The sequence below is a fragment of the Poecile atricapillus genome, chromosome 17 (assembly GCF_030490865.1).
Source record: "Poecile atricapillus isolate bPoeAtr1 chromosome 17, bPoeAtr1.hap1, whole genome shotgun sequence".
Taxonomy (NCBI): domain Eukaryota; kingdom Metazoa; phylum Chordata; class Aves; order Passeriformes; family Paridae; genus Poecile; species Poecile atricapillus.
The window spans coordinates 6,005,315-6,030,372 of record NC_081265.1 but is presented as its reverse complement, the minus strand read 5'-3'; the positions used below and the strand labels follow the sequence as shown (position 1 = coordinate 6,030,372).

At 50.3% G+C, this 25,058-nt stretch overlaps 1 protein-coding gene across 1 annotated transcript in view; it reads left to right on the top strand.

The window, feature by feature from the left end:
• Nucleotides 1-25,058, top strand: part of CACNA1G (calcium voltage-gated channel subunit alpha1 G) — a 142,052-nt gene that overhangs the window by 27,984 nt on the left and 89,010 nt on the right. The window contains exons 2-3 of the mRNA XM_058852357.1: nt 17,003-17,114; nt 17,597-17,730. Coding sequence (XP_058708340.1) covers nt 17,003-17,114; nt 17,597-17,730 — 246 coding nt within the window. The remainder of the gene's footprint in view (nt 1-17,002; nt 17,115-17,596; nt 17,731-25,058) is intronic.

Sequence of the window (25,058 nt, the reverse complement as noted above, 5' to 3'; positions counted from 1 at the left end):
TGCTGTCATCTGAAGATCTCCAAGTGCTTTCGATAGGGTTGGAGAGAAATAATTGTTCTTCTCTTCCCTGGTTTTAGAAACTGAGGCATGGGATGAGAAAGGCTGAAAAGTGCAACTTTCCTGACTAATTTTAGCTATTTGAAGTCCAGATCTAAGTACTTAAATAAATGACCTGATTTTAATAGACTGCTGGTCAAGTCTTCAGGGTGAAACCTGGAACAAGTCAGGCTCCATGGGTCTGCAAAGGTGGGTCTGGAGAGGGAGCCTCCTTGCCTTTATTTGGCACTATCACCACAAGCCTTGCTCAGATTTAGGATAAGATGAAACTAATGAGAAGGAATCTATCTGAATTTCTTTGAACTTAAGAGAAAAATAGAGAATTTATGTTTGGAGCCTTGCTGTAGCCTTGTGAGTTCAGATCCCTTGGTGGCTCTTGGAGACAGGGGCTGGATCCCTCTGGGTCTGGGAAACAAAAGCAATCCAGGCTTTTCAGCCATATTATCACACCCCAACCTCTGAAATTTATTTAGTAACAAATAGTGCAGATGGTGAAGGAAAAGAAGGCAATCAGTGAAGGAGCTGCACTATCCTGAGCAGCTGAGCTGCCCCTGATGTGGGGAATTGCAGAGGGATGCAATGCATGGACCATTTCCCACCTCTGCAGTGGTGCTGTGGCTGAGGCTGCTGGTCTCAGCTCCCATCCTACTCCTGCTGCCCAAATATAACCCAAAATCCCTTGAAAGGAAAATGTGATCTCTCTTTCCCAGCTGAGCAGTCTGCTGGGTCTCCAGGGTCAATCTCACCAGGAATGAGCAGCAAAATGCTTGCAGAAGTGGAGCTTTGAATTTGGTGGGGTTAGCTGGGATCTTAAAGCTGAACAAGGGCAAATGGGGGCTGTGGGTTGTGCTGGGAAGTGTGACCCGTTCCCAAAATGCTTGCTCAAGTGGGAAGATGCTTCCCACATTTTGTGGTGCAGGGGCAGTGAAGATCCTTGGGGAGATGCTGGCTGGGTGGTGATGTGAGAAGAGGGCAAAATACCTGTCTTCATGTTTTGCATTCCTGGACAGTCCTGAGCTCACTTGTGCACCTCTCTGTGTGCAAGAAAAAATTGTATTTTAATTATGTGTGTACAGCACCAACTCCTTCTTTCTGATCCAGGTCTGTCTGATGAGTGAGACATCCTCAGACATCACCTGAGACATCATGGTATTGTCCTCCTGCAAAATCACCTCCCTCTGAAGAGGGATAGTTGGGCTGGGCATGTCCAGAACTGTCAGGTGCCCCTGAGGCTCCTCCATCCTAAATCTGCATTTCTTCAGGATAGAGCTCACAGTGTGACAGGCAGGGCTCCAGCACCAATCTGGCTCCTCTGGTCACTGCTGGTTCTGGCAAATTCCTGCCTGATTGTCCCTGCCAGAGCCCTGGGGACCCATTCTGCAGGAATATTTGCCTTCAGCAGGAGCAAGACATTGGGCACCCAGCAGCATTAGCAGGGAAAAGGCATCCAGGCTTTGTCATTTTGCTTTCTCCTTGCTGCCTGATGGCCCCATGCCTGAATTTTTTGCTTCCTCCCCATTTTTTTCAGTCTCGACATGCTCCTTTGTGCTGCAGGACTTTGGGCATTGCCAGCAGCACTGCCTGGCTCTCTTGGTGCTCAGGGGGAAGAACTCCTCTTGCAAGTGGCTACTCTTGTGGGAAACCCACCTGCCTTTGCTTTCTTGTTATTTAGAGATCTCTCCTGCCCAGAGTGCCTGGAATGCACCTCCTGGCCTGCTGGCAGGAGGAGCTGTGGCTGTGGCACAGATGAGATGGGAAAGACCAGATCAGGGGAAAATGAATTAGGATGTCCAGAAGTCCCCTTGATTGGGAGAGTAACCTCTAATCCGGCTCAGTTCTCCTTATTTACAGTTGCTGAGAGGGAAGGCAGGAGAAAAGCAGCCTGGCAAGATGCACAGAGCTGATCTCCTTCTCCCCAGCTGCTTTTCTGTCACTAATGTATTTGCTGGCAGTGCTCACTGTCCCCGGAGCATTTTGAGCTCGGTCAGAACAACTGTTCACAGCCAAAACAGGAGTGTCAGAGCAGGCACAGGACTGGGGATGGCTGGGAGGTGACTGGAGCCCTCAGCCCCTTAGCACAGGATGCCTGTAGGGAAATGAAGTGCTGAGCCCTTCCCTGTCCCCTCCTCAGCTCAGAGGTGGAGATGCAGCAGGAAAACCTTGCAGCCCCTGGCTGCAGCAGGCTCCCCCAGCACCTACAGGATATTTCTGCTCAGGGAAGGGGCTGGGTGCTGGGGCACTTTCCCCAGGCCATTCTGCTTGCAAATTCTCCCTGAGAAGCCCCAGGGCTGCATTTCTCTAGCTCAGCACTCAGTAGGAAGACTAGAGACATCCGAGAGTGCTGCCCTGTACCGGGACACAAGGAAGGACAGAGTCCTGAGGGAATTGATTTGGTTGCACTTTGCAGTGTTGCAGAGATCAAAATCTCTCCCAAAATCTCCTACACTGTAAAATGAGGCATTTGATACTCCAGGATGCAAGCACGTGCTTCTCTTCTGAGCATCCCTGGACCTGAGCTGTGCTGGGACAGAGGCATTCCATGCTGTGGAATATTCCAGCATTTTTAGTATGGGCTGGTGCAGTCACTGCCCTTGTTACAGGCAAAAGCAATGAGAATTTTATGAGGTGCAAATGGATTGTGCCTGAAAGCCTCCATGTCCTGCTCAGCTCCATACATTGCACATGTTTCTTCTGCACCTCCTTTCCTCAGCCAAAATATCTTGTCTCCTTGCAGGCTCAGAGAAAAGATAAATATTAGCACTTGGAGATGCTCTGATCTGAGTTTCTGTCTGTCTTGCTGTTGTTGTGGTTAAAAAACACTTTTTCTGGATGTAAAATTCATCAGGGTCCAGTCTCCAGGGTTCAGAGGGAAACCAGAGCAGCTGTAAATGATGGAGCAGTAATATCTAGAGCTCATTTCAAGGCAATAATGGGATTAGAAAGGAGACAGACATACACTGGTCCCGTGCTTGATGGCTTTATTTTCGGCTTTTTTGTTGCTTTTCACTTTATTAGTTAGAACATCCATTTTGCATTAGAGGGCAGATTATGAAATCACATGGGATCAGAGAGAGGTATCAGTGATGAGCTGAGATGGGGAAGTTTGAGCTTTCTTGGCCATTTCAGAGAGTTTTCACCACAGAGAGCAGGAGTTAGAAGTGCATGGGGAGCAGCAGTGGACAAATGAGGCTGTGATGGAGAGGGAGACAGGACAGCAAAGGGCAGGAGCTGAAGACTGCAGCCTCTTTAGCGAGTCTTGTAATATCTTATTAATGGAAGAGAAACTGCAATTTTTATTTTGTGGAAATTCTTTTGTTCCACATTAAATTTTAAAGCGCTTTGCTCTCATTACAGCCTCCTGCCAGAGTGTGTGGCTGGCTGGGAGGAGCTGCCCTTTGAGAGGTTTTGGGAGAGCCCATGTTTGTGTCTGGGCTGGGGGAGCAGGGAAGGGGTGCAGGGTCCTTCCCTGGGGCTGTCACCCCAACCCCAACCCCTGTCACGGCTGCTGAGCATCACCCAGAGTCTGGCTTGGGGGTGTGGAAGGTGCCAGGGGTGGGCTGTGGTGGGCTGTGTGCCCCTGGTAGGTGCAGGGGCTTGAGGAGGGCTTGCCCACACCCAGAGCTCTTTTTAATTAACTCCATGTGCAGGGACACACGGGTCCTGGAGCGGGAACAAGGAACCCTTATTCCCCAATAAGCTTGTCTGCACATGGAGTCAATCAATAGCAGCTCATCAGGAGCTGTGTGCTGGCTGAAGATGCCACCTAAGGATGAGTCACATGCAGAGTGGGGGGGCAATATAAAAAGAAAAGGGAAAAGAAATCTGAGGTTTGAGTCCAGATCTGGACTTAGGAATGCCCATTGTGTTTCTGGTGTGCCAAATCAAAGGGCCAGCTTTGTACTGTGTCCTCTCCCCTGCCTGCTAATCCTTGTGGGTGGTTGGAGCAGAATTTTTCACCTTGATCCCATGATTATATGCTGGCTTGTGAGAGCCCAAATATCAGGACTCTTTGTGGCTTTTAGCTGGTTGTGGGTTGGTCCCCACTGAGCTCCAAAGCAAGTGGTGCTGACCTTGGGCTCCCAGCGAGGAGGGAATTGAATGGGCTGGGACTAAACAGCTCCAAGGATATTTTGGAATACCAAAGGTTGTCCTTGTTGCTTTTCCTAAGCCAAAGTGAGCAAGGCTCGGAGGATGTGCAGGAGATTGGGAAGCTGGGGAGCTATGTACATTTTTCATTAAGCTTTTTGGGAGATCAAAAGCATTAGAAATCATTTGGTTTAAGGTTCATGAAGTAAGCAAATGCCTTGAGTGAGATTTATTGAGAGCAGCCTGGGGCTGTTGCAGGACACAGCAGTGTGCAGGGCCAGATCCAGCTGCAGAAGCAGGGTCCAGTGAGGGTTTTGGAGAGGAAAGGATTAACTGCTTCTTATTGGGGGCTGAGTGCCAAGAATGTTTCTCACCTCTGTCCAGCCATTGCTGATGATGAGGGTCAGGACATCTGCACCAAAGGTGCCCAGTCCCCCTTGGCAGGATAAAGACCCCCCAGAGTGACAATTTCCACCCAAATGTGCTCAAACCAACCTTGTTCCCAGCTATCTCAGTAAAGATGATCTGCAGAAGGGATGTGGAAATGGAGCCTTTGCAGCTGCCAGGGTCTCTCTGCCTGATTTCTTTCCAACACCAAGAAGCTCCCAGGGCAGTGGGCACCCAGCAGGTGCTGGGGCTTATTCTGCAGGAATGAATGAATGGAATAAATCCATTTTAAATGCCAGCTTTTGACACAGGCTACAGGCTTTAGGAGGTGACAGTGGCTCAGTCCCTGCTCTCCCTTTGTAGAGGTTTGACTCTGTGACACCACACTGTCAGTGCTGCCAGCACAGGAGGAGCCATAGGGGTCGGAGCCAGTCCCTGGCTTCTGCCAGAGCCCTTTCAAGGCATTACAGATGATGTGCCATCCTCTCACTGAGCTTCCTGGCTATTGTTAGATGCTGTTGAAGCCTGATGCTAATTAAATGGGGTATTTTGTGTTTAACAAATTCCCACTTGAGTCATGCCAGCAGGAGGGCACTGGCCAGATCCCTGACAGTGCCACTGCAGGGTGGCAGCACTGGAATGGGTCTCCCTGAGAGCCTCCTGCACCCCTCAGCCCTGTAGATGCTACCCCACATGGGTGCATGTCCCTGCACCCTGGCTAGCTTGTCCACCTGATCCTTGGGAAGAAAAACCCCCTCCTCTGTGGTAACAGCACCTTGGGATACCCAAAGGGATCTTCAGATGCTGGGAGCAGGATGAGCATCCCTGGTGCCATGTCCCATCTTGTCCCCTTTCCTGCCACAGCAGGCAGGCAGCCCTGTGCTCACCCCTCTCCCTGCCTGTTCCCTCTTCCCATCTTTGCAAGGACACATCAATGCCCTGTCACGAGGCTGAAAGCATCAAACTGCTGCAATGATGCCCCAAACTCCCGGGAGGCTCTGGAGTGCTGCCTGTGCCTTGGCTGCTGGAAAGGTGGGAACTGCCCCTGCTGCCAGCCAGGCTTCATCCTCCTCCTCCTTGGCTTTCCTTGCTTGAAGGGGAGGCTGGACTGGTCTGTTTCCCCTGGGAATACCAGAATCACACTTGGGCTCCCATTAGCAGCAAGCAGGTTGCTGGGAGGGAATTGCAGGAGTAGAGGGCAGGGTTGACTCCGTGCCCCTCTGGCTGCTGCCCTTGCCTGGGGAGAGGAAACCAGGGGCAGTGCCATCTCTGCAGGCAGATTCCATAGGATGTACCTTAACTTGTACAAAATAGCCACTTTTGTCATCTTTTCCAAGACCTGAGATGTCACCCAACATCCATCATGCAAAGCCTGCAGTTCTTGGGGCTGTACCCCTTCCCTCCAGGTCTACCTTTGTTATTTGGGCAGTGGGGTGTGGTGTCTATAGGACATCACATCTGAGTGCAGGCCAAGGTTTGGGCTGGAGCACGTGGGGTGAATCCTGTTTGCCCTGGCCGCAGCTGTGTGGGTGTGTGAGACTGGGAGGTGTTTTGGGGTGGCATCCCCTGTGTCCATGCGAGTGCCACAGCAAAGCTTGGCTCCCATGCTGACCACCATCCCAACCCTACCCTCCTGCTTCTTCCTTCCTCTACCACCTCCCTCCTCCTCCTCTGCCAGTGAGATGCTAATCCATGAGTTCCTGCCATGGGTTCAGTTGGACCAAACACCCAGCCCTGCTGAGCCCCACAGCCTGCTCCAGCTCCTGCTGCCACAATGGCTCAGCCCTGGGGAGAGCAGCTTCCTGCTCCTGGCTGTTTCACATAAGCCTGGGATGGATTTTAGTCATTGCAGGATTTTGATGTGGTGTCTGGATTTTTCCATTCCTGCAGACGAGTGTTCCTTGTAGACACCTCAAAAACTGAGTCAGGTGCACCAGCATCTCCCAGTGCAGTCGTGGACTGGCTGCAGCCTCTTCCATGCAGGGAAAAAGGCAGGGATTGTGGGCTGGGGTAGCCCTGACCTCCACTTCCCCACCTGCAGAATGCCCTTCTTGCCACTCGTCCCCATTGTGAAAGCTCTGTGTTGCTTTCACTGAAAACTGCCATTTTTCTTATTTTCTTATTGATTGTAGACTTCAAAACTCAAAGTATTCCAGTCTAATTAGTACTTAACCTGCAACAAAATATTGTATTTTACATTGATTTTTTTTTTTTTTAGAAAGGAAGCATTGGCTCAGTTTCTAAATCAAACACTTTAGCAGGCCATTTGGAAAATCATCATCATGTTCAGATTTTGTAAACATAGTTTCTTTAATATCCTTTTTCCCACCGATTGCAGCTGGGTAAAATTGGTGGGTGGCTTGAGTCACCCCAAAGCTGAATTTCTCCAGCAACACTCTGACCAGAAACTTGTACCCAGCATTGGCTAATGCCAACCAGTAACTGGGAAGGGCTTGGTTGTCCCCTGGTCGGGGACAGCTCCCAGGGAAAGGTTTCCTCAGAGGAGGCTCTCCCTCAGCTCACCCTTCCAGTCACAGCAAGTCAGGCATTGCCCTCAGAAACTCCTGGGGAACCCCAGGCCAGCGTCCCCAGGTCAGAGCAGCGGTGAAGGGGAAAGAGAAGGTGTGGGGCCATGGGTCTGTGTCCCCAAACTCTGCTTTAAGCCATTTGGACCCTTCAGATGTGATGAGAAGGGCCCCTCTAGCCCTTCTGCCCTGGTTTGTTCCATAGGCTTAAAATTACTCTGGGTTTGTCCTTGGATTTGTCCTCTGAGCTTTTTGTGGGGCTTGGCCAGGTTTCCTCCGGGACTTTGAGCTTCTACCCTTCTGCAATCCAAACACTGTGCTGGGCACACGAAGGGTGCAGCTGTGGCCATCAGCTGGGTGCTTTTGGCCCCTCTTGGAGCCACTGCAGCCAGGACTCTGCCTCTCCTCCCGTGTCCCTTTTTCCTCCCCCAGGACCCACACTGCCCATTTGGGGAGTGCAGATGGACAAACCCCAGAGCCTGAGCTTCTCTAGGGGCCATGGAAGGTGTTTGTCTTAGTGCAGTGGACACGTTTCCCTGCTTGGTGAAAGAGGATGGATGGAATGTCCCCACTCCTATTTGCCTTTTGGGACTTCTTGGTGATGACACTGTGGGTCTGGTAGTGTGGGATCTGCTGCTGAGGGCTATGCTGTGCTTCAGGGTGGGATGCTCTGCCTCTCTATGAGGGTTCCCTCCCTGTGCCATAATTCCCCTGTCTGTCACAGTCTGCACATGAGCATCCCCTGCCCAGTGTCTCTGAGTGAATGGGAATGAGTGGAAGGCCAGGGCAGGGTAGGAACAGGCCATGTGTCTGGGATGGAAATGGGGTTGTTTGTTTAGCTTTGCTCACCAAGAGCTCTTCTTCCAAGCTTTCCCCTGGCCCTCAGTCAGCAGAGGGAATTCCCTCTCCCTCTGCCCGAGATCCAGCTGGGATTGCTGCAGGGAACATGCAGACCAGCTGTAATTGCTGTCTCTCCCTGTGTTCACCAGGTTTTGTGGTCCTCACTCACTGCCATCCTGCCATCCACTTGTCTGGGTGATTAGGGATGTGCTGGATTAATCAGCAGAGGTTGTGGTGATCCTGCAGCCCTACTGCACTGCCCTGATGACATTCCCTGTCCTGGAGGAATCCTTCATGCACTTTGTTTGTGTTTAATAGGCTGGGATTTGGTTTGAGCTCATGTGGGATTTTGGGGGCTCAGAGGTCGGTGGGATGTGGCTGGGGGGGAGAGTTGTCCCATGGGGAGGGGTCTGTGGAGGGAGGCAGAGATCCTGTTTCACCTGTGATCTTCACAGGGAATACTTTGACTCCACAAGGAATATTTTGGCTCTGCAGGTGTGGGCACAGAGTTTTCCTGGCCAAGAAGGGTTAACCCAGTGTTGGAGGGAGCAGAGAGTGAGCTTGTCAGGGTTTGTAAGGGAAGTGGAGGAGCTGCCAGGACAATTAGCACAGGCTTGTTCTCCCCAGCACATCCCTGGGTTGCACTGGGACTGTAATCAACCTGTCACTTCCCTGGCTTTATTAATACATTGATTTTTGGAGCTTTTGGCTCTGTGCAGTGTGGTGCCTGCCAGCCAAGCCTCTGGGAAGTGGGGGTTCAAGGTGGTGTTTCTCTGGGCATGGCAGTGCCTCAGTTTGGAATCTGTTCAGGCTTCTTCCTTGGGGACTGATGGCAGAGGAGGAGGAGGAGGAGAGACATCCCCTCCATCTGTGTGCTGCCCTAGGAAGGGAGTTAAATCACAGGTTTGCAAAAAAGAGGAAATGTGCCTGATTTGCTCAGGCTTTGAAGCCTGCAGGAGCCTCCTGCTGATGATCCCATTCCTGCTTCAGGCAGGTCTGGCTCAGAGGGGATCTCCTTCCCTGGCCATGGAGCCAGGCACTGCCAGCTGGTGATGGGGCTGGGGCAGCAGCGAGGATCAGGCTGTGCTTCTGCAGCTCCCAGTGAGTGCAGGCAGGAGAGTTTCTGTTCCCAGGATTGGTACCCTGGATCTCATCTACCCACTGCTCCAGCAGCAGAGGGTGAGAGATGCTCTTCAAGGAAATACATCAATATTAAGATATAAATAAAAAAAACATTGATAAAAAATTTATATGGATAAGTATGCTTAGGACCAGTTTTATCCTCATCCATCTTTCCATAAGTCTGGGAACTCCTCCCTGTCCTGTCATTCCTTCCTCCTCCAGTGTGAATTGTCTGAGCAGTGATCCTCCTTGGCAGGGCAGCCCCGATGCCACATGTGTGGCCATGCAGAGCCATCCCTTCAATTCCTTCATTTCACCAACTGTTACATAAATCCGCTTTTATGCTGAACTTGTGGACGTCACTGGAGCTCTGTCCATACCCATAACATCACTGTTTCCATGGGAACCAGCGTACTTCCAAGGGGGAAAAAGTAGAAGGAGACTAAAAAAAGGACAAAGAAGGAACAAAATAAGACAAATATGTGACATATCCCAACTATGTGTCGGTGTAGGATGTTACAAAGATTTCACTGCAACTTGTTTAGGCAGCCTTGCATAACAGTTTTTGTCTTAAGTGTAGCAGCAAGCAGAATCATGGATGGCAGAAACTTAATAGTATCCCAAATATCCGGAGTCCCTTAGTGAGGAAGAGATGCCTCTGGCACCAGTGCCACTCTGAGTGAGCAGCAGGGGAAGGTGAATCTGTCCATGCTGCAGCATTTCCCTGGGTTCCCATTAGGTTTTTCTCCATCCTGGAGTGTGGCTGAGGCTGTGCATCGTGAGGAGGTGGCACTGGTGGGTGTTGTGGATGTGTCCTGGAGAGCAACTGGCACTGCTGAGTGTTAGGGGCAGCTTCTATTAAGTTTACAGTGAGTGAGTTTGAATAGATATATTTGGGGGTTTCATATCCATCCACTGTGCACTTTATAAGGTTGGGGTGGGGGGCAAGAAATGGTCTTAAATAAGTTATTGAGCCTCAGCAATGGCTTTGGCTTATTGAGAGTATTTTAATTGATAGCCCCAGTCTCCCTGGGGAAGACCTGGCAGCTAGGAAGGATTTTACTGTTCCTGACAACATCTTTGTTAATGCCATGTGTGAGCTGCTGGGAGGGAGCCCATCCCCTGTCTCTGTCACAGGAGGTGATTCTTCTCTCCAGGAGATGCAGGGCAGTGGCAGTTAGGGTCCCAGCACATGGCTTTGGCTGCTGAAGGAGCTGCTGGGGCTCCCACCTGACCCATGCTGCTGGACCAGTGCACTGACCCTTTGCACCAGTTCATTTGGGCTGTTCTTCTGGTCACTGCTCTTGGTGCTGAGACAGGCATGAGGAGGAGGGAAGAACTGGGATGAGAAGCCAAAATAAATTTAGCCTAAAGTGATATTATATTATATTATATTATATTATATTATATTATATTATATTATATTATATTATATTATATTATATTATATTATATTATATTATATTATATTATATTATATTATATTATATTATATTATATTATATTATATTATATTATATTATATTATATTATATTATATTATATTATATTATATATCATATAATATATCAAATTATATCAAATTACATCAAATTATATCAGATCATATTATTTATTATTTATTATTTATTATTTATTATTTATTATTTATTATTTATTATTTATTATTTATTATTTATTATTTATTATAGATTATTTATTATAGATTATTTATTATAGATTATATTATAGATTGTAATATAGATAATAATATAGATTATATTATAGATTATAATATAGATTATATTCTATATTATTTAAAGCACCCATCCTTGTAGATGCTGGTCCCAGGGCCGGGCTGCCAGCAGCTGAGCCCTTCCAGCTCAGGAGTTAATTGTAAGTGATATGTAAGGCTTTTCTTAAAAGCTCCAGTTCCTGAAGTTTGGTGATTATGCAAGTCACTCAGCTTGCAGGATTTTTTTATCTTCATTTTTTTTTTCCCCTCTCTCTTTAAGCAATAAGATTTTAAACCCTTTTGGTTGCTGGAAAAAAGCCCTCAAAGTAGGAATCTAAAGGTTACCAGGAAACAATACCGAAACTGTAAGAGAAATAAGAACTTCATCAGGGTTTCAGTTGTTTTTTTTTACTAAACAACCTTTTTTGTCACTCTTCATTCCCTCTAAACATGGCATCATTCTTTGCCTCATCACCTGGTGGCTGAGCAGAGCTTCTCCACACTGCTGAGCAAATCCTGCCCCTCCCTTCAGAGGCAGCTGCATCTCACAGACAGAGGAGAGCATCTCTGCCTGCAGCTGACACTGCTGATTGCAAGTCCTTGGGAGAAGAATGATGATTGCTCCCTTTTCCTCCCTTTCCCTCCACTTTTGGGCTTTACAGTCTGTTTTATGTGTTATGGGGCCACTGGGGGCTCCGTGGTCCCGCCAGGATGGGAGCAGAGCACTGCCTTTCACGGCAGAGGGAAGCAGCCAGCAGTGCGTCCCTTTGAACATCTGCAAGCCAAAATGAATTAGGGATGACATTTCCGAAAACACTGCCATGAATAATCACCCTGTTTTGGTCTCCCAGGTTTAATTGTGACGCTGCACAAATTAAAAACCTCCTGGGTCTGTCTGTGCTGGGAGGGAAGCGGTTTTGAAGAGCTGCAAAGCAGTGATGAGGCAGGGATGGTCCTGCCTGGCTTTTTCCCGGCTCAGATTCTGTGGATGGAGATATGCCAGGCTCAGTGGGGTCATGCCAGCTCCTGGCAGTGTGTCCTCAGCCTGCCAGCTGCAGTGACCCAGGATGGGGCAGATGGCCACGCGGTGGAAATGGAAACGCTCTGAGAAGTGCTTGAATTTTTAAACCCCTCTGTGCAGCCCCACTGGAGGAGCCTCTCAGCTTTGCTTTCCAGGAATGCCCCGGTGATGGGACTTGCCTGGCACAAATCCCTGCAGACTGCAGGGCTGGAGGCAAGTGCTCCATCACACACGTGTGCCCTGAGCGTGCCGGGGCTGCCCTGCCCGCCCTGGCTCTTCCATCCTGCCAGGGAAAAGCACATCTGCTGCTTCTGTGGTGCTGTGATGCTGCAGGAAGGGCTCTAAACCTGCAGCACCTTCCCTGCTTCACCCTATGCTTGTGTCCCTCAGAGGGATAAGTGGGAGCAGGCCTGGAAAAGCATCAGGGGGGGCAAAGCTGTAGGGTAGAGACCCTGTTACAGTGAGCAGGGGTCAGATCCCTGCCAGCGCTTGGCTGTAGCTCAGGGAATTGGATTCACTGGGTAGAGACACCTTGAGAGCACCTCTGGCATTGCTGCATCCACAGAGGTGGAAATACCTCCTGCAAATGCTAAAAGCAAAATACAGAGGCCGGTTTGCCAGCTCTCGAAGGAATGTGGTAGGAAAAAAATAAGTCTAATTAAATGTCCAGGATTGTGATGGGAATACTGTAACCTTTAACTGGGCATGACATGAAGAGCCTTTTACTGTTGGCTTGGTGCAGTCAGAGGCAAACCTGGGAAGGGGTTATTATTTCCATCTATAAGGCAGATTAATTCTGAAGACTTTTAACTTCCCTTGCAAACAGCCTAAATTAATGTTTTAGGATTTTAGTCCCTCCCTTCTCCCAACCCCCCAAAGGCCAGGCCCTGGAAGTGCCATTATGCTTCTGTCAAAAGGGCTATTTCTGGAACTGATGATATGAATGAAGCCAAAAACTCCACTCTTATTAATGTCTGCAGCTTATCCCGGTGTCACTCCTAAGCTGGTGGGACTTGGTGACACTGCAGGGGAAGGCTGTCATTTCAACCCAATTTTCACATCACATTTGCACAAAAAATTCCAGGCCTTGCCAGTGCTTTCCACACATTTGTCAAATCCCAGCCACTCTCCCAGTGAGTGAGGGCTTCTCCTGGCACAGAAGTGACGGCTGTGGGCTGATGATGGACTCGGTTCTGGATACGATCCCTGGGTCCAAAAAATGACTCCTTGCCCTAAAAAACAGGCAGCAGAGAGAGCCCAGTGTCACCTGTGTGGATCTGGGGGGGTTTATGCATTGCTGTGGTTGAGTTTCATTGCCTGGCACAGATGTGCAGCCCCCGCTGCTCCAGGGTTGTCCCAGCCTTGGCCACGGAGCCCTGCTCCCATCACAGGATGGGGACACAGGGATGTCCCACCCCACTTCCCAGCAGGACCAGGACAGCAGCACTTGACAGGAGCTGCTGCTTGCCAGGAGAGTTGGAGGAAAGCTCAGGGGAGAGGGGGAATGGTGGGAGCTACCTGGGGATAGTAAAGCATCAAAAGAAGAAATGAATATTAATCTCATAGAAGAGCGTGTGTGCCTGCAGAGTGTCACCAAACTCTCCCCTCCAAACTCGGCTCAGTCAGTGGCAGTTCCCCCAGGGAAAGGAACCCCCATCTCTGGGGCACACAGGTACCTCCTCCCCATCCCAGATCCCAGCAGGAGCAGTGCAGGTGCTCTGGCTGCTCGCAGGGAGCGGGGATGCAGCTGGACAGAGAGCATCACCTGGTGACTGCTGCCCTCGGGCAACAGATCCCCGTTTAATTCACTCACTCTTGAATTTCATCCAAACTTCTGCAACCACATCATAGCAAGCATAATGCAATATCTTTCTCTTTTAATTATGTTAGGCTGGGTAGTACTGGCTAATTGAATCTGGGACTCTTAATTACAAAAGGTCAGGTGCTGTGGAGCACAGGCAGGTGGCACTGGGAGTGCCGGTGCTGGGAAGGGGCTGAGGGCTCTTGCTCCGTGAAAAGTCTCCTTTTGTAACAAGCAAGTGACTTCTGGAAATTTTCCTTTTTTTTTTTTTTTGTTCCCTCTATCTTATGAATTTTAAGAGTCAGGTTACAACGGAAGTGTTACTGCAAATTTCTGTGTGGCAGAAACAGATTTTTTTTTAGTTGAAAAGAATCTCTGAGGATTTTGGCTGCCTGCCTGAGCACGTTGATCATAAAAATGTGGATTTTTAAGAATACGCTGGGATGAGTGGGTGACCCTTAAAATTGGCAACTTTCTGACCCCCCTGGGGTGGATGGGGTGATCACCTGCTGTATGGGCATGAACCCCATTACAAATCCTTTTTCTTTTAAATATCAGCCCTGCTTGGTGTGAGGATGAGGCAGGACCCTGAGGGCCAGCTCTGCTCCCAGCAAATATTTATCTGATGGAGTGAAGGCTGTAGGCTCAGCTCAACCCTGGGGTGGTGGCAATGCCACCTCTGCTCCTCCTTTCAGGCAGTCTCCTCCTCACCTCAGCTGCTGCCCAGGGATCAACTCTGTACCTGGTGTTTCCCCAAAGCTCCTTTGCCCCTTCCCTGCCTGCACTTCAGCAGTGAGAGGCATTCAAAAAAGCACCTTCTACTTTTGCTAATTGAAGAGTTTCCCTTTGTCAGCCTCTCGGCTCAAAGGAGGGTCGGTACAAAGCCATAGCCAGCAGCACTTTGTGTGCCTCTGAAAATCCCATTAGCAGAAGAAAGAGCTTGAATTTTCACTCAGCCGGGGAAAATAAAAAAGAGGAAAAAAAAAACCAAACCCCCCCCCCCAACCTTCTGATCTCTCGGCTGCACATTAACATAGTGCCCTCGGCACTGCTGGGGTGCCTGTCCCGGGAATATTTAATCAGGGTGAAGTGTTATATTGGACTGAAATGTATATGCTTCAGGGAGCAATGTGCTGATAAGTAGTCTGCAGTTAAATTTGGGGTAAAAAACCTCTGCCGTCAGCAAATAAACACCCCACCTGCTCCCTGGGTCCCCCTCCCTCTCCAGGCTGTTTTCCTGCCTGCAGATGTTTGTTCCTGCAGGACAGAGTGGGATGTGGGGAGGGCAGCCCAGGACAGGATGGGGGCACCTTCACCACAGCCAGGGTGGGCAGCGTGGGGGAGGCCGTGGCTGTGCCAAGACGGGAGCTCCTGGCCCAGGGCAGTGTCTTTGGGCAGGCAGGTGCTGCTGGCTGCACCACAGGGACCCTCCTGGGGGTACAGATGTGGTGCTGGTCCCCAAATCTCCCTGCTGGTCCCCAAATCTCCCTGCTGGCCACAGCTGGTGCCCTATGTGTGGCAGGCTGTGGCATCTTGGGGGTCTGCACTCTCCTGGCTTTCTTCCACTTGCAGTTAGTCACTGGCATCAGTGCCAGCACTCTAATGAGAATTGAGGGGCATCTGAGGCTGTGCAGACTGTGGCATGCCAGGGAAGGATGGGGAGGGTGTCTTTGGTGCCATCCTGTGCTCTTCCTTTTCAGCCCTTGCTCATCCCTCTGTGCTGCACTTGGGGCTGTGCTGGGCTTGGCTCTGCTCAGCTGCCCTGGGTGAGCATTGGGGCTGTGCTGGCTCTTGGACAGGGAGGAGGTGAGATCAGAGTGATTCCAAGCTGGTGCCCATCTCTGCTTGCCCAGGAGTTTGCAGTCCCCAGCCAGCATCAGCAGCTGCCCACTGGGGCCAAAGCACCCACAGCTGGGATGGAGTGTTTGGAGGAGATCCACATCCAGTGAAGGCTCTTGTCCACTGCCACAGAAGAATTGGAATGGATCTTTGACTGTCTGGGGATGTGTCCATTTGTCTCTGCAGGTTTTGACCCAACTAACCTGGCTGTCCTGGGACCTCCTCACTTCCCTGCTGCATATCTTGCACAGCCCATGCAGCTGACATTCCTTCTGTCACTCCTTTGGGATCTTACAGTGTGTTTTTTAATTCTTTATGTTCCCAAGGGCTTTGCAGTTCTTTGCTGGCAGAGCCCTGGGCACAGCTGGTTCTGCTGGAGGATCTTCCCAGCCCCTCAGGCTGGGGATTCCCTTCAGTAGTGCCCCTCTTCTGGCTGCCCTCCATACCTGCCCTCACAGGACTATATTTAGGTTAAATATCCCAGCCCATAGCCCCAACCTGACAGCTGGGATGTCTGTCCCAATATCCTGTAAATATTTCTCCTGATTAAAAGATCCAGATTGCTGACAACCAAGCCGTGACTCAGCCCCCCGTGGTTTTCCAGGGATTCACTCAGAATGGGTGGCAGGGAGCTGCCAGCCCCAGCCCCACCAGGAGGCACCTGCTGATTCATCTTCACCTTCCCCTTCCCCAGGCACACAACGCTGCAGCACGGGCTTCCCAACTCCACCCGCTGCTGTGTTGTAGTGAAAACTCTTGTCTGACAAGGGCCATGCTTATTTTCCTGGAGCACAGAAGCTGCTGCTGGCACTCAGGCAGGAGCATGGCCCTGCTGCCTGTGGGTTCTGGCAGTTGAGAGGGTGTTTTTCATGCTGGAAGATAACCCCAGCACCACACTGAACCCGTGCCTGCATTTCCCATCTCTGTGCTCTTGGAAATGCTGTCAGAAGGATGCAGGAATTGGGTACGAGGTTTGAAGCATCCCTATGGGATTGTGCTGCAGCAGCACACTTTATCCTGCCCCAAAAGTGCATCCAGCTTCTGTCCCAGCAGCTCGGCTCTTTAAAAATTGCTCCAAGAGGCAGGAGGCAGGGTAGGGAATGGGCTCTGCTGGCTTTCACTTAAAGGCTTTTAGGCAGTTCATTAATTGTTTTGGCAGTCTTAATTTGGATTGGGAATGAAAGTTCAAGCAGTGGCTTCAGGGAAACACCCCTGGGATAAGCTGTGACATGGTTAATAGAAATTGTAATGTTGTTAAAGTGCTTTTCCGTAAAACGCCAGGAAAGGAAATTAATGGTGTGGGGTTTTTTAGGTTTTTTTCTAAAAGTTGATATCGCTCATTTAATTAAATGTTTTAATCCATCACATCAGCACTCAGCACTCTTGCCATGAAACTTCCATTTTAGAGTGGTTTTCACATCAGCTGTAGCCACTGATGGCAGCATGGGGAGAACACACGCAGGTATCTAAACCTGTAAACCCAGAGAGTGCCTGGTGTAGGGGAGCTGCTCTGCTCCTGGCCTTAAAGACCAGGAAAACTTTTCCAATTCACTTGTGGCTTCTCATGGATGCACTTGTGGGTGTGTTGGCTCCTTGACGGGTGTGTGCAGGTGGTTTGAGAGGGTCAGCATGCTGGTGATCCTGCTCAACTGTGTGACACTGGGCATGTTCCACCCCTGCGAGGACATCGCCTGCGACTCGCCACGCTGCAGGATACTCCAGGTACGGAGGCTGCTGGAAGCTCAACAGCAGCCTCAGGTCGATGTGGAGATGGAAGGACTGAGCTGGCTGCAGCCACGGTGGCGTTGTGGATGGCAGGTTCTGCCTGTCGTGTCAGCACTTGGAAAATGCTGCTTCTGGTGCTCGGATGAGAACACGCAGTGCTGTCAGGCAAAGCCCCTGCCAGGCTGTGCCAGCCTCAGCATAGCCAAACCCTTCTTGCAGTGCTTGGGGAAGGCCAACCATCTATCTAGTGGTCAGTGAAAGCAGAGCCCAAAATATCCTTGTCCCGTTATCCTGGCACTGGGGGTGCTGTTGGACCATCTGGGCTGGGGAACACACACAGGGCTGCTCTCAGCACAGCTCCTTCCCAGGGGTTTAGCTTTTAGAGGTGCAAAAGGAGACCTTGCTGGACTTGGGTTTCTAATTCCCTCCCTCGGTGCAAGTGTGCAGGAGCATCCCTCCTCCCTCCCTTTCTTTTGCAGAGCTTTGATGACTTCATCTTTGCCTTCTTTGCTGTGGAAATGATCGTCAAAATGATTGCGCTGGGGATTTTTGGGAAGAAATGCTACCTGGGAGACACATGGAACCGCCTGGACTTCTTCATCGTCATTGCAGGGTAGGTCTGGGGAGGCAGGTCCCCTTCCTCCTGGGTTTCTCAGTTGTTATTTATGGCTCTGCTTGGCAAGCACTGGATATGGGGGAGCAGCTGGTTTGCAGCAGGGAAGGCTGGGGGCTGGCTGGTGTTGGTGCCATTGGTGTTGTCCATCCCAGCTTCCCAGCAGGGATCACTCCCGAGCTGCAGAGAGCCCCTCTGGTGCTCTCAGTAGCTTGAGGGAGAGCTGATGCTCAGCTCAGGGACAGAGCAGGGCAGGGTGACAGAAGTTGTTTGTGGTGGATTTTGACCAGCCCATGCCCTGAGGCACCTTTGCTGGGCGCTGAGCTTGGCTTTTCTCCCTCTAGCCCACGAGAGGTTTTGGTTTCCATGGTTGGAGTGGGCAGTTGGGAGCACAGAGGCTGTGCCAGGAGGGATCATTCACTGAAATGTGCTCGATTGCCCTCATTTTTAAACCTTTTTTTTTTTATTTAGGGAAAGCGATCAAGTTTGCCTTTCTGAGTGTTTTCCTTTCAGAGGCACCTGGTTTGAATTAAAGGCTCTTCCAGCATCTGAGAGTCTCCTGGCTGAGGCTGGAAATCCACATGAAAAGTCCTTGGCCACTGGCCAGCAAGCTGAGTTTCTCTGACATATGAATCTCTTGCTGGCCCTTGTCTCCCCCGCCCCAGGAGCCTCAAGACTTTTGGGAAAACAGTGGGGTTTCACCTCTTTTGATAGAGCTAGGGATCAAATTTACTAGATTTTCTTGGAAAGAAGCAGAGGCCCCTCCCAGCTTGTTTGTCTGGCATGGGTTTGGTGTGGCCCAAGAAGGGCAGCACCTTAATGAGTTTTGCCATTGCTGGACTCACAGGGACATGGCCCAATGCTTCTGCTAGTCAGCTGGGAGAAGTAAAATGGAGATGCCAAGTCTCCCAGTGCATCTGTAGCTTGAAAAATTCATTGTTGCAGAGGTGAAAAAATGCAGTGAGCTTCAGACCCAGGAGCTGTAATTGTCCCCAAAAACCTGTCTTCTGCAGGAAGCCACAACCTCCTCCTTTCCAGCCCCACCAGCCTCTGACTCCTCAGTTCAAGAGAAGGCTCAGGGTTTCCTCCTGAAATGTCTGAGCAATGTTAGGGACAGCAGGGATGGGATGCTGGACAAGAGGGAACCGCAGGTCCAATCAGGTCTGGTAGGGTTGTAAATTCCAGCAGCACATCCAAGGGCTGGAGCTTGCTAAGCCACCTTTATTTCTTCTCATTTATTATGTCTTATACTGGAATAAACTGTGATGAAGAGCCCAACCCAAGCAAGGCCAGACATCCCATCTGGGGAAGCATGGTCATGGATGCTAGGCTGTTCCCAACTCCACTGTGCCAGGGTGCTGCCACCTTGTCCTCCCAGCCTGGTCCTGCCTTTGCCTGTTGATCTTGCAAAGCCTTTGGAGACAGAATTATCCCTGATGTCCTCCTGTGGGGACCCCACCATGATGAGACCTCACTGTAGAGGGACAGCAGCAGGTTCCATCCTTATTCCTATGCCAAAATATCTCACTTCTTTGTGCTTAAGCAAAGAAATCTCTTCATATCTGCTGCACCTGGCCAGGTGTTTGGGTATGTGAGAGTTATCTCCTTCCTGGGCAGAGCCACACCATGGCACAGATCCCCCCCTGAAGCAGCTGCTCCCCCTTCCCCAACATGCAGAGGCATTTTTTGCTGCAGTTTTTTTGCAGCGTGGCAGCCTGACCCTCTCGTGCCTTCTGCCAGGTCAGCTTTGCCTTTCAGGAAGTGATGGCTCTTTCCTTCATGTGAATGAACTGTTCCCATCTGGGCCCTGTCAAAACCAATTCAGCCGGCAAAGGATCGAACTGGATTTAAACACAAAGCATAGCCTCTCCTCCTCCAGCACTGGCTTTCTCTGCTCCCTTATGTGCCCTTGTGCTCTCCTCCAGTCCTAGCCCATCGATCCTGGGGTGCTGCATCTGACCCAGAGCATTGCTGTGATCCTGGAGAGCCTGCTGAGTGCCAGGGAAAGCCAAAGGGGCTGCAGGAATGGGCCACTGCTGTAGCAGGGAAAAAAATAAAGAGCTCAAGCCCTTAGTAGACCTAAGATAAGGTAAAAAACACTGTAAGGGATAAGGGATAAAAGTGCTGCAGGGTCAAATCCCAACCAGACAGAGGGAAATTGCTCAGGTAGCCCTTAGTGCAGCTCTTTGGTTCCCAAATGGGGCAAACTTCCCCAATGGGCACCTGGCCCATGGTGCTCACAGCAGAGCAAGGGATGAGCTCTGCATGGAGGAATCCTGCATCTGAGCAGGTGTCAGGACAGAGGCCAGAGCCAAACTGCGGCCCTGGAGAGTGTGTGCCAAGGGCAGTCCTCAAAACCCAGCTCTGTGATACCAGGTAAAGGGAGTCATGTTTTTATGGAGGCCTCACATAAGGAGCTCAACCAGCTTCCCCAGTGAAATGCCAGGGGAGGGGATTAAGGTTTCCATGTGGTCCTGCTGACCACAATGAAGCAACTCTGTTTCTGCCTTCACATTTTTTCTCTGCCCTTCGTGTGCAAGACGTGGGAGGAGGGAAGCAGCAGCAGCAGCAGAGTGTGAGCTCCTCAGCACCCAGCAGGAGTGGCTGGCTCTCCTGCTTCCCCTGCCCCTTCCCTTCTGATGGGCTGCAGAAAGTGATGTCAGGGCAGAGGGGAAGCAGCAAACTGTGTCTGTGGGGCATCAGGTGGGGAAAGCATGTCATACTGGGGCTGGACACTCCCATGGGCACAGCATCCAGAGGAATCCTTCCCAGCCACCACCAGTTTAGAATAGGCTTCAACCCACACGGCCCTCCTACCCCCAAAAAGAATCCCCAATTGTCATCTTCCCCATTCTCTGAGAACTTTCTAGACCTGGCAGAGGTTATCGTTGTGGAGAAGGCTTTTTGTACATTTTTATCCCAAATCTGTCTCTTGGAGGTCTGGGAGAGCCTCTTGTCCTTGCTCCTGCTGGCCACTTGTGTGGGAAGCCAATAAGTGCTTCTCATCTCTGTTAAACTGTCCAGACCAATCTCATGAACTCATGGAGAGTAAATGACTTCTTTGTGACAATGCAATGCAATTTGTGCTAATTGTAGAGTGTGTAATGTCTGCAGCACATTTCTGTAATTACAGTAAAACTTGCTGGAGATGAGGATAGTGCTGTGTTATCAAAACTGCTTAGGGAAACACGGCTTTGGCTGTAGGTTACAGAGTTGTGTGGGGAAAATGGGGAGGGAAAATAGTGATGGATGGCATAATTATGTTGCATTATTTTTAGAGGAGGGGATTTGGGGAGTTTGCTTGCGAGAGAACACTTTGAAGGTGAACAGGCTTTGCAAGCAGCTCTTGCCCTCTAAAGATGATTCAATACTATTTTGACATCTCCCAGCATAAGACACAGATGTGCTGAGGATGGATGCTTGTTTGCATCCCAAAATATGCAGAAGTGGTTTTGGTTTAATGCTAACTGAGGCTTGGGCTGGTAATCCTGAGCTGTGGGATGGAGATGTGCCCTGGCTTGGTGTCTCCCTGGCCCCTGTAGGACCCAGCAGTTCCTGGCAGGGCACAGGAACACCTTCTCTGCTCAGTCTGTGGGAAGAGGGAAGTCACAGACTGAGATCTCCCTTCTGCTCAGCTGCAGACAGCTCTAGCCCCACACTGCTGCAGGCCCAGCAGCTTGCAGGAACACAGCTTCTTCTGGTTTTGTTCAGATAAGGATTTCCATGAACCTCTGCATCTGTGTAGACTGAAATGGGCTTTAAGTCACCCTCATCAAATAACCCCATGGTGTGATTTTGGAGTTATCCTGTGCAGGACCAGGAGCTTGGCTTTGATCTTCGTGGTTCCCTTCCAGCTCAGGAGATTTTATGATTCTATTCCATGATTCTAACCCCAAAACAACAAAAATCCCTAATGGTTTATTGTTTTCCTGTGAGAGAGCTTTACACCAGGGGATAATTTGGAGCTGTAAGAGCTCATGGGTTTCCTCTCTGCCTTCCTGTGCTCATGTTCTGCTCCCCACCAAGCAGAGCTGTGCCTCATCCCCTGTTTGAGCTGTGTGGGTCTGTGGTTACTCCAGGCTCAGGCAGTTGTTTGGCCAAGACTGAGGAGCCCTGTTTGTGCTTTGCTCATTGTAATGGTAACAAGCCTCTTCAAAGGCTTTGTAGGAAAGTTAAACACTTCTGGAATATTTTGCTTATGACTGAAGAAGAGCTGGGGCTGGAGGTGGTTGGCAGGCTACTTAATTCAGGAACAGACACCACTTCTTTCTCTCTTTGCTTCCTGAACATTTCTAATGTTTGTTACGATTTTTTTCTCTCTCTGTTGAAGGCTGTATTAAACAGTGAGCTCCACTGAAGCCTTCATAAATAACCTTAAGGATGTCTTTCTCCCTCCTGGTTTTGAGCATTGAATTTTAGGGATAAAACAGGCTGCAGGAAGCCCTGTTGTGTTCATAAGTGACAGGAGAGAAAGGGATGCCACATCCCCCATCCCATCCCTGCTCCATCTAAATCTGGATGGGGTTTGAAAAGCTCTTTAGCTCAGAAATTGGAAGGAGGGCTGTGGTGCCAGACAGGTCTCTGCAGGGAGCTGTGATCCCATGGCGGCAGCAGCCAGAACAGGATTTCTGCTGGGTGCTCTGGGTGAAGCTTCCAGCATGTGGTCTTCACCCCACAGTTCCAGATCTCTCCACAGGCAGGCAGGGCTCCTCTGAAGGGCATTTGAGCTGTACAAGGCTGATCAAGGGGCTGTTTCAGCTCCTTGGTTCAGAAATAGGGAAGAAAGAGCTGGTGTGGGGCTGTCTACAGGAGCCCCTGCTACAGCCTCCCTCTGCAAAGGCTGTTCTTTCCCCATATATTAGTCTCTTCATCCCTTAAAAACAAAACTAACAGGGAGGCAGGATGAATGTTGCTTTTTCACCTCCTGTACCTCGGCTGAGCTGTCTGAGGTGAGGAGCAGCACGTGAGGACATGGCAGCAGTGCCCCCGGTGGTGCCTGGGCACCCCAAGCAAGCACTGGGCTGTAATTGCCCATGGAAGAGGCTGATTTGCACATGCAAGTACCCAATGTGCAGCCACTGCCACAGCCACAGCCCCTCTGGGCTGCAGGGAAAGCTGCACCAAACCCTCTCCCAGGAGCCTGGCCTTCTCCAGGCCTTTCCAGGATGGATATGAGTGTCCTGGAAACTGGGAGCCTCCTCTGTGGCCCTGCTGTGTCCTGACTAATCCCAAATTAGGTGCTTTGTGTTCTGAGCAAGAGTGCCAGAACAACATCAAGCCAATACTCATCGTCATGAACCTCCAGGAATTCGATATTTGCTGTGCAATTTAATGATTTAAGTTACTTTTGGGTGCATAAAGGGTAGCCAAGGCCTGGGCACAGATGAAATCCATGGCTGTGGATGCTCTGTGCTGCCTTCCCACAGCCTTCAGAGCAGAGCATCCTGAACAAGCTGCATCCCTGACTCACAGAAACCTGCTGGGTAAAAGAAAACCCTCAGCAGTCTCCCTCACAGCTGAGCTGACTCAAATCCACCTGTGAAAAGCCTGGGGTTTTAAGTTTTAGGACTTTTAAAAAGGCAAATCTTTAGTTTCTTTCAGTTCTTAGCTGAACTTGCTGCTGCTTCAAAAGCCTCATTAGTCAAGTGTCCTGGCTGGGACACATGGTGCAGCCAGATCCAGCAGGCTGCAGGGTTCATGCTCTCTGTGTGCTATTCTTTTTCTTCTATTCAGCTTGATTGAAATGAGTATTTTTAAAATTAAGCAACACCCACGAATGCGGTGAGACTTGCAAGGCTCCAAATGCAACCGCTGAGTGAAAGCAGAGCACAGCCAAGCTGGTGAGAGCCAGGGGAAATTTCATTCCAGCTTTCTGAAGATACAACGCCACCTAAATGATTTCCCCTTGTCTTTTCCAGCACCGATGGCTTAGTATCACCCACTGATGGCTGTGCTTTGTAGATAAAGGGTGTCTGTATGCCCAGTTTTGGAAGCTTTTTAATGCTGAATGAATGTCAGCCTATCTCTCCGCAGCAGTGCAGGGCTCTGAGCGAGCAGGGGTGGGCAGCTCTCAGGGTGGCCTTGCCTGCAGCCACTTTGCCACCAGTTCCTGGTGTGATCTTGGTCACATCCCCTGGCTGTGCAGCAGTCCCAGCACACAGCTGTGAAAGGGGAGAGTTCAAGCTTTCCTTGGAAAAACGCCCTCAGCAGAAACTCTGTGTGACTCTGCTGGGTTTTCACATCTTCCTCCTGAGCAGGAGTGATCCTGGCAGTGGCAGCAGTCAGGGCTGGGAGCAGGGTGCTTCAGAGAAGGAGTGCTGCCTAGGTGTGGGAAGGACTTCGCTGGAATTTCTGTGCCCTGTTAGAGGCTCTCTGGGTAAGCAGAGCCCCTTGAACCCTTCCTGTGATGTCCTGAGCGTCACTTTTGAAAGCCTCTTTGCCTCAGGGTTGCTGCCTGGCATTTCACTCAGGCTGTCCTTCCCAGTGCATTGGGTTTTACATGACAGAAACCCCAGCGTGCTCCAACTCACTGTCTCCAGGTGGAATAGGAACGAGTTTCACCTGCCTGGTCTATCCTGAGCCATCCCTGTTGCCTGTCAGCTGAGCTCTGGGAGTTTTCCTGCTTGGAGAAGCATTTGCCAAAGGTTTGCATCAGCTCCTTCTCTGCCTCCCACCAGCAGCGCGTTGTACGTCTGGCTTTGCAGATGCTCCACTTTTATTCTTAGAAAGTCCTAAATATTTCCGCTTTCCTTCTGAATAACTCCAGTGATCGGGGGCTGCTGATCACCCTGACGAGCTGTGAATCCATCCTATTTAATGCTGAGTTTCTCTCTGAGCCTTTAACTTGGCTGGGCACCAGGGTGGTGGCAGCGGCGCTGACAGGCATCGTGCCTTCCCCTCTGAGCAGAGATGACATTTGAATTGAAGCTTCATCAGGAGCCTTTTACACTGCAGATTCCCGATGCATAAATGCTATATACGCTGGTAAATGTACCTGTCACCTCACCAGCTGGTGACAACCTGACATTTGCTCTCCCTGAGTATCTTCCCTATGCCAGGGATGTGGATTGAATCTTCCCCTGCTTCCCCTTGCCTTGGGAAGTGACCTTAGAGCTGGGGACTGGTGGTGTTCTCACTGGACTTGCTCTTTAGTGACTGTTCTTTACTGACATTTTTTTCTCTAATACTGAGTTCTCTCAAGGCACTTGAGCTGTTGGTTACCAGCAAGGTGTGGACCCTGTACTCTGTGTCTGAGCCTGGCAGTGCTGTAATACCAGTTCTGGTAGCAGTGTCCAGCAACACAGGCAGGAGTTCACCTTCTTGCTCTT